Source organism: Trametes versicolor (assembly GCF_000271585.1).
Source record: "Trametes versicolor FP-101664 SS1 unplaced genomic scaffold TRAVEscaffold_9, whole genome shotgun sequence".
Taxonomy (NCBI): Eukaryota; Fungi; Basidiomycota; class Agaricomycetes; order Polyporales; family Polyporaceae; genus Trametes; species Trametes versicolor.
Genome location: NW_007360329.1, coordinates 2,460,282 through 2,468,745, shown reverse-complemented (window position 1 = coordinate 2,468,745; position 8,464 = coordinate 2,460,282). Strand labels below are relative to the sequence as shown.

Below are 8,464 nucleotides of genomic sequence, written 5' to 3'. Positions count from 1 at the left end.
ATGCAATCTAAGAAGTGTCGATATCGAGCCTGTTCATGAGGTCTCTGTCCGAGGACGTGGTCAGTGTGTATGGAATCCCATGAAAGTCCCCGGGTCGCTTCGCGTACCCACACTTCGCATACGCGCGGGCGCTTGCAGCCACCGCGCCCCTTCTTCCCGGATACCCACCTCGTCCAGACCGTTCTCTGCGCAGTTCTTCGCCCATGCTCAGCAGCGTCTCCGTAAGACGTGCTCCCCCCGCTCTTCTCCGAGCGCTGGGCCCGTTGGGGTCCCCGTGCGCACAGAGCAGCAGGTTACTAACGACGCTCCCGGGTCAGGACCACTCCGCGTGCGGCATTCGTACGACCCGACCCAGGTCACCGTCTCCGGCGTCGACACTGTCCTTCCCAGCCTCTGAGCGTAGAGAGAGACATCAAATGTAAACTGTAGCAAATAGACTGGATAGGCGAGATTTGGACGTCTACGCGGGGATGGACTTGGCAGCGAACCACGACGACGGGCGGGCGGCTGGCTGCGGCTGCTGCGGTGCTCGAGGAGACGGAGACGGTCGGCGATTGTTTCGTTCGTTGGGTAGGTTATTAGGGGTATAGTTAACTCGGAGGCCATGGTAGAGACACTGGTCTGCGCGGGCACTCAGGCAAGTCGTTTCCGCACTGCGCTCGTTCCATTGCTCACAGCTATCCACACACAGTGTATACTACTAGGACATCCCGCCCTTGACGTCTCGAGCTCTGCGCCTAGTACACGCCCGCCGCCCGATTTCGCGCACAACCCGAGTGCTCGCCAAGAACCACCCTCGCGCCGATTCCCGTGTTCTACAGCCGCGATCAAGATCAGTTTCGAGCCGCGCAAACCGGCAAATCTTCGACTCACGATGGTGCATTCGGGCCTGTTACGTCTGCCGCTGGCGTCGACAGGCGGGTCTTCCGAGGCGGTCACTGATCTTGCATTTCTGTATGTACGCGTCCGGCCCCTTTGCTTCATTCCGCACTGACAGTTTCCCGAGCAGCTCGGGACGTTCGCGATGATGAAAACCCGTTCTGGAAGAGGTCGGGGCCTTCCCTCGTCGCTTCGTGCGCCTCGCCGTCCTGCGCGCGACAGTCATTTCATCGTCGTGCGTCGGCGACGTTGCGGAGTCCAACAGCGGCTATAAAGTACGACAATGCGTGGCTGCGCAAAGAAGACGCACTCGTATCCGGACGGCGGCGCTCTTCGAATGCGAACTCGCCGACAGTCAACGCCGTCAATCGCCTTGCGGACCTCCCCCGCGGATATCTCCCCGCGCTCGCCCCCTGTCCTAGACGCCTGCAGTAATAGCAGCCCTGAAAGTGAGTCCACGCCCCATTGACTGGAAATGTGCGCTCACCATTCATCCCGCAGGCTCTCCTGCGCTGCTCTGTTCGTGAAGGAGTGCCCGCGTCGCTCGCGATCTACTCGACATGGCCGTCGCGCGGCTGCAACGCGACACGACGCGGTCTCCGCGCGGTGCAGGCCGAGTTCGATACAGAACTGGTCAGCAGCCACTTTGACTTTGAAAGCGGTCGCGCGGCTTACCGTGGAAAAAATCCTGCAAACAGACCGCTGCGCTGGAGCCGACTATCTGCGGCAGCTGACGGCGCGACGGGGACGCTCTTGCGCAAACGGATGCCCCGCTCAGAATCCTGCCACGCGGCCGCGCACAAGCTCCCTCCCGCAGCGTTCACGATACAACCAAGAGCGCTCCCCACGCACCGGAGCGCCATGCGGCGCGGTTCCGGCTCTGCATTCGCCATTCGGCAATGGCCATCGTTGAGAGGATCGCGAAAACTGTAAGTTACGTCAGTCTTTGGTTCGCCTGTGCTTCCATCGTATCCCACTCACCTCGCCCGTTCTGTCTTCAGACCTGAAATACTGCGGACGCTCGCTCCTGGTACCCGCATGCGCAAAACGTCTACGTTCGGCGTTCTAGACTCCCAGAACACAGGGAGTTTACCCCGAGACTCCGAGCCTCAGGAAGACGAGGTCCGAGCCCGCATTTTGGATGCTGCCTCCTTCTATCGCAAGACACGCCCGCGACGGCAGGCTCAGCTTCGTATGTACCGATACCTCGCGCGGTATCTAATGCTCGAAACGACTGTAGGACGTCAAGGGTATCTGGTGGACGCCCACAGCGTCCAGGTAAGTTCGCGCGACATCCGTAAATTGTACAAGACTCATGGGAATCACCTCTTCTTCCTAGAGATCTAACTTTACCACCTATGTGGACGGACAAAGTCCTCGCGTCGTCTTGATGCGGAGATAGCGCGCCGGCTGCGCGCGAACCTTCGGTTGCACTCGCCAGACATCCCGCACCCTGCTGCGCGCGACGCATGCTGCCAGGATAGGCCCTCGCGATCGCGTCCCAGCCTACGCAAAGGGAGGATGAGCATGTCCTATTCTCGCGAAGGCGGTGTCTTACCTCTGGTCCGAAACCTTACAACACCAGTCGCCGCGCCAATACCCTCCATGCACGCCACGCCACTGTTGGCTGTCCCGAGGCCGATTGCACCCGAAATGGCATCCCTCGGCCATGTCAGTACGTCGCATTATCTTGTAAGCAAACTGCGTACTTACGAATGCGACAGCTTGATTCGTCACCGCGTGCGGGGCATGGCGACCGCGAGTTTCACTCGGCAGCGTCCTTGGCGTGTGTGCGACTGCATGCACGCCTACGCGCCCACATCGTTTCATCGCGTGCGCGAGTTGCCAATGACTGTCGCGTGGGCTGGGACTGGACGCTCATCTGTCGTTTCTTGCGCTCTGTGAGATGTGTAAGTACTTGGGACGCTTGCAAAGCAGAGGCAGCATACTAACACACCTCGAGAAACAGCTTCGACAATTCTGTGTGTGCACGGCTCGCAGGCGTGTCCGTGCGAATGCGGCCTCGGCCAAACGCGGGGCAATGGGGGAAGTACTTGCCGCCACCGCTGCCATCGAAGGCGCAAGGTGTCCGGTCCCACATCTTGAATAAACGAGGTGACGAACAAGGCGAGTACGTGCACGAGAGGCTGAGCACGTTCTGTCCGGCGTTGGTAAGACAGAATTGCGTGGGAGGAGGAGCAAAAGGGGCGTCAGCGAGAGGTGCCTACGAGAAGCTGTTCGGAGGACGGGAGCGGTCGGTGAGCATATTTCCGTTATGACCACGTGTGTACTCGAATGACACACACCGTACTTGTCATAGAACCACATGTTGGCGGCAGCGGGAGAATTCGCTCGCCAGGCAAATGCAAGTGTCTGCGAGAGAGGAGATCGGTGCGGACGGCGGAACACGAGTGGTCGGAATGCGGCGCCAGGAACATGGCCCGGAGTTGCAGGGATAGTACACCGTCACCGCCGCCAGAAGGCGATGCGGAGGGTGGTGGGTATGGCGGAAGCCGTCGACTCTGGCCCCGAAGCGGTATGCTGCTCTCCTTCCAATTACGAATTGTTCCACCTCTCCCCCAACTGTTTCAGGGCACAATATCCGGCCGCTCTTGCATCCCGGTGCACGCAGCAGGAAATTCATTCCCTGTCCACAGCTTTTAAGCAGCACCGCTTCGCCCTACCGCATCAATGCCGGTGGACCCCACCCGAAGACTCGGTAATTAGGTATGGCCTTCTCGGATGCCTGTGAGCTTCCGTGCTTGCAGATTGTGTAAATCTGGGACTGGCCGCTTGGGCATTCCTGAATTTCCACACCCCGCGGGCTCGGAATATCCAGCATCCACTGTCTTCTTATCAATCCAGTCCTGCAGTATACTAAACCACACAGAGTGTGATCCAGTGTGTGAATCTCTTAGTACACCCAGCCTACAATGTGCACCGCCCGTACTCTCAGTAAACTCTAAGCCGTGTGAATCAAGTGTGAATATTTTGAATGGGATGTCAGCTTCGCAATAGCTGAATGATGCTTGCAGTGAGATCCATGATGGCTGTTTCTGTGCACACCGTTTCAAAGCTCTCCGATCACAGCATTGCCTGGGTAGTGGGCTTCAAGTGAAGCGGCATGCCATGCCAACGGTGTCAAGCGAAGGCTCGCTCACTCGACAACGTCCGACGGAGCGCCGCACACTCATTTCCCAGGCAAGTCTCACACGCCCGGCGGCGCCGTCGGCGGGTAGCATATCCATGTATTGACACACCCGGGTAGCTAATCATGGTAGTCGCTGTCGTCTGCGCCGTCTGGGACGATGAGTGCAGACTTGATTGTGTACGGCCCCAGCCGCTTCGACCGTGTCGCAGGGTCCCGCCGCCGTCCCCTGATCAAGCCTGCATCAGCGCGCCGCGGCCGCGCCGTGCGCGCGAACAGTCCCACAGCCTCGAGCCGCTCCATCTCCTCTGCGCCCACCTCCCGGAAGCGTGTCGTGCCGACCTTCCAGCGCAGCCAGAGCAGTTCGAGCCGCACGAGCGATGATGTCGCTCCGCTCAGATCGCGGAACGGGACAAGCTCGTGCGGCCAGCCCTCGATGCACACGCCGTGCCGTGCGACAATGTGCGACCAGTATGTGCCCCAGTGCATTGTCGCGGTGTCGTCCTTGCACGCTGCGCCTGCAGAAGGTCAGTGTCTGGTATGCGGCGCGCGAGTGAATCGCGGGGACGTACGGAGGCGTTTGGTGATCATCTTCCTGATCTTTCCCTTCGTCCAGGTGACTTTCTGATCGTAAGACATTCCTGCAGGCCATGTCAGTGAATAAGAGCATGGCAATGGCAATGGAATTGAGAATTTACCATCTCGCGGTGAGGGGTGCGCGCGCCCTTCTTTGCTTACATTTCGAGCCATGGTGTAGCGGCGGAACAACGTGCTCGCCCAGGCCTCGTACTTATTAGCTCCCACCTCTGCACCGTCCTGCCCGCAAATTCAGCGAGTGTTTATTTCCGCAATAACCGGTGTACCCCCGCAATGAGATCCTCTGGGACGGCGCACGCCGCGGAAGCGCAAGCATCGAGGTTGTGCCGAGGACGTGGTGCCATCGTACTGCAGCTGAGATCTGCATGCACCGCAAATCTCGCTCCCTCGGATATATGAGCTGTTCGCATGACCGCGTGCTCGTGGCGCGGTCTCTCGTGGCCTGACTACGATCGGCATCGGGTTCTGGCACTCGAGAATGCTGCGGTGCACGTCGAAGCTTGATTACCTCGGATGCGAGCGAACTGAAACTTTGGGACAGGTGTCGTCGAAGGCGCACCTGGTTCGAACAAGTGTACATTCCAGATACAATGCCAGTCTGCGCACAGGAAGTCCAACGAGTCAATCTCGGACCCTCGCGGCATGCAAAGTCATTGCCGTCTCAAAAAAAACCGGCGCCGTGCACAAACGAGGGCGATCGGACTCGCACATCGGCGCAAGTTTCCCTGGACATTCCTGGGCAGGGGTGCAAGCGTCACGCACGAGCCGACATTGCGACGCATTCCGCGCCGGCTGCACGACCCGTTGTCCTCGGACCTTCCTGATTTTCACTGCGCACGCCCAGGCTGCTTCCTGATCGTAACACGTTCCTGCACGACGGGAATGGGGATGGGGATGGGAGCGAGCGCCAAGAACGTACCGTGCATCCACGTCCACAGCTTTGCATGTGTTTGCAAGCCGTCCACTTGATCCACCGGTCTCCTCGGCGCGCAGCGCGGAACGTCGCAAGATGAGTCATTTCTGCGACGAGTTGTGAGGACTCCGCCAGGATGGCAATGGTACGTCGTTCAGCGTGTACCGCCGAGGCAGTGGCAGCTGAGCCTGACTCTTGAGATCGGTGTCGTGTGCGCAAGTCTTGTCGTTTTCGGGACGCGTGCGTGAAAGTCGCGCACTCACACGGGCGTGCTCACTGATGACTCCTGCGGATGTGCGGACGAGTTCCTGTGCTCGAGAACGAGCTGATCGAGTCGATCTGTCAGTGAGTAGCATTGCTGCACGAAGACACCCGTTCAAACGAATGTGCACACCGTCGGCGAGCACGAAATGAGCTCTATCGTGTGCGGGACGAGTCGAGGCTCACAGTGCACTCTGCCGCCGCCTCTGCCACTGCACCGAGCACAGACGAACGCGATTGAGCCCGCCTCGCCGGTCTGACGGATCGAATTTCTGCTACGACACACGTAGCGACGATGTGATGCATTCCGCACCGGCTGCAAGACCCGCTGCCCTCGCATCTTCCGGATGTTCACCGCGCCCGCCCAGGCCCCCTTCCCATCGTGACGCGTTCCTGCACGACGCGAGTGAGCGCGCGGCGACGAGGATGGGGTTGGGGTCGAGAACGTACCGTGCGCCCGCGCCCGCGCCTTCGCGTGCGTTTGCGAGCCGTGCCGACCGTCTCGTCCGCACCCCCCTTGATCCACCGGTCTCATGGGCGCGTCGCGGAGCATCGCGGAATGAGTCATTTCTGCGACGATCTGCGAGGACTCGTCCGGGATGACGAAGGAGTGTCGTACCGACCAGGCGGTGGCAGCCGAGCCTGAGAGCGGCGTTATGCATGCAAATCTTGTCGTCTTCCAGATCCGGGCGTGAAACACGCACTCACGCGGGTGGGCTCACCGTTGACTCCTGCGGGTGTGCGGACGTCCAGCACAAGTTTCTGTGTTCGGAAATGAGTTGCTGGAGTCGGCCTGTCAGCGGGAAGGGCCAGTAGCATTCCTGCACAAAGACGCGGCCGTTCAGACAAACGTGCACCGTCGAGGAGCACAAGATGAGCTCTATAGTGTCTGGAATGAAACGAGGCTCGCAGCGCACTGTCTCTGCCGCTCGAAACACCGTGCGTCGACTCGGAGCACCGACAAACGCGATTGGGCCCGCCTCGCCGGCCTGACGGGACCACACTTCTGCTGCAGCGCCAGTGTCCGCGAGCCTCCGTTTCGAGATCGTTTTGCTGCTCGCCCCTGCGCTGGCTGTAGTTCTCGTCGCCCTCCCGATCGAGCGCAACGCTCGTGAGCACGCGTAGGCGGCGTCCCTGTTGTCCACTCGTAAGTCTCGAAAGTCGATCTCCCGAGATGAGCCCCTCACGGTCGCGAGCGCCACAGATCTGACTCGGAAGTGTAGTCATCGAGGACGCGCGCACACCCGAGTCCCAACGGACTCACGAAACGCCACAGCGGAGGCACTTGTTCCTGCTACGAGCACAGCGGTGCGACCGCACCAGCCCCACATCTCCGCCGCGCCGCGCCGCGCGCAAATCGTCTGATCGCCCCGTCCACCGCGTACCGCGTACCGAGTCGGGCGCCCCGCCAGTCTCCAGGGTCGTCCACCTCCGCGCCCCAGCTGTCTGCAGTCGCGTATGTGCACCCTCAAACGCCACCCTCGAAACGCGAGCCGAGGGCGCGGCCTGCGAAATTCCGACGGTCGTGCTGGGCGACGGCGATTGGCAGGCGGGCTGCGGCGGGCGCGGGGATGAGGACGGAGAGGTGGGGCGCGGGAGGGCGTGGGGCGAGTCGCTGTACGCGAGCAGTCGGCTGGGCGGGGCAGATAAGAATGGGCGCGGGAGGCAGGACGAGACATCGCACTCTTCCCCCCGCTATCCGTCTCCTTCCTTGTCTCACCCTCGACGATGCACGGGATTCTGTGCTCGCCGTGTCGTCTATGTCGGCCGCTGTGCTGCACGTCCTCGCCGTCTCGTTTCGACACGAGCCGCCGCACGATGCGGGTGTGATACGGTACGTGTGCGCACTCGTCTTGTTTCGCCTCTGACAGTCGTCGCAGCAGGCCTGGTGCACTCGTACACACCGGCTGTGCACACCACGCGCACACCACCCACGGCGAGATTCGTCTCGGCTTCGCATGGCTGGTCTGATTCTCGCGTCACGCACGCAGGGACAGGTGCAATATCGGAACACGCAGCCCAGAGCGACTTGCTCGTCTCGTGGTGAGTCCGCGTGTCCTCGTATCGCCTTTGCATGTCTCTGACGCAGCGAGTGTTCAGTAATGAGATGGCGCCGGTCGCCGCGGGCGAATCCCGTCGGGGAACGTGAGGGCGGCTGCGCGGTCGCCATGATGCTTTCCGCACCCCGTTCGCGTGCTCGAGATGACGAGGGTGCGACGCGGGGTGCAGGCAGCCGTCAAGTACGAGCCGAGGGCCAGCAAGGCGGATAGAGGCCGGCCGCGCGACGAGCTTTACAGGAGCGCATGTCCTAAACACATGGATGCCGAAAACAAGCCACTCACAGTAGCGGGGAGGCGCGGCGGAAAGTGGTGTAGATGTACTTTTGGGTACTCATGCCGGGGCGCGTCCGTAGGAATGATTTAGCCATCTTGACGCGTCGTCAGTCGCGTGAGTTGAGCGTACGCACAGTCGTGGACGTCAGAGTGCTAGCGCTAGTCGAAGTCGAAGAGAGGGTAAGCAAGCGGTAAGAGAGATGGGTACGAGATCTGGGAAACGGCCGGTGGCGGAGGATGTGTCTCCCGTAAAGACTAAGAGGAGTGTTGTATGTACAGAGGAAACCAACATCCAGTGGGCGAGAGCGAGAAGCCGGGGGGCCTGCGAGAGCG

General features: G+C 60.7%; 2 protein-coding genes across 2 annotated transcripts; both read right to left on the bottom strand.

The window, feature by feature from the left end:
- Window positions 1-1,731: 1,731 nt before the first annotated feature.
- TRAVEDRAFT_30703 (uncharacterized protein) lies at window positions 1,732-3,351 on the bottom strand (the record flags this gene model as incomplete). Its single annotated transcript, XM_008042812.1, has 6 exons — window positions 3,200-3,351; window positions 2,849-3,137; window positions 2,604-2,789; window positions 2,219-2,554; window positions 1,881-2,157; window positions 1,732-1,808 (listed from the first exon to the last, which is right to left on the bottom strand). Coding segments are annotated over exons 1-3 (491 nt in total), but the record flags the coding sequence as incomplete, so codon positions are not given.
- A 789-nt stretch (window positions 3,352-4,140) lies between these two features.
- TRAVEDRAFT_66236 (uncharacterized protein) lies at window positions 4,141-4,752 on the bottom strand. The gene is made up of 3 exons (XM_008043449.1): window positions 4,726-4,752; window positions 4,600-4,668; window positions 4,141-4,545 (listed from the first exon to the last, which is right to left on the bottom strand). The coding sequence occupies exons 2-3, from the start codon at window positions 4,664-4,666 to the stop codon at window positions 4,148-4,150; spliced, it is 465 nt and encodes a 154-aa protein (XP_008041640.1). The 5' UTR covers window positions 4,667-4,668; window positions 4,726-4,752; the 3' UTR covers window positions 4,141-4,147.
- Between the last annotated feature and the right edge of the window lie 3,712 nt (window positions 4,753-8,464).

Excerpts from the sequence above, each read along its gene's own strand:
- TRAVEDRAFT_66236 (XM_008043449.1), bottom strand. The coding sequence starts at position 4,666 with ATGTCTTACGATCAGAAAGTCACCTGGACGAAGGGAAAGATCAGGAAG. Across the intron at positions 4,546-4,599 it reads GATGATCACCAAACGCCTCC|GCGCAGCGTGCAAGGACGAC; the intron begins GTACGTCCCCGC and ends GACCTTCTGCAG.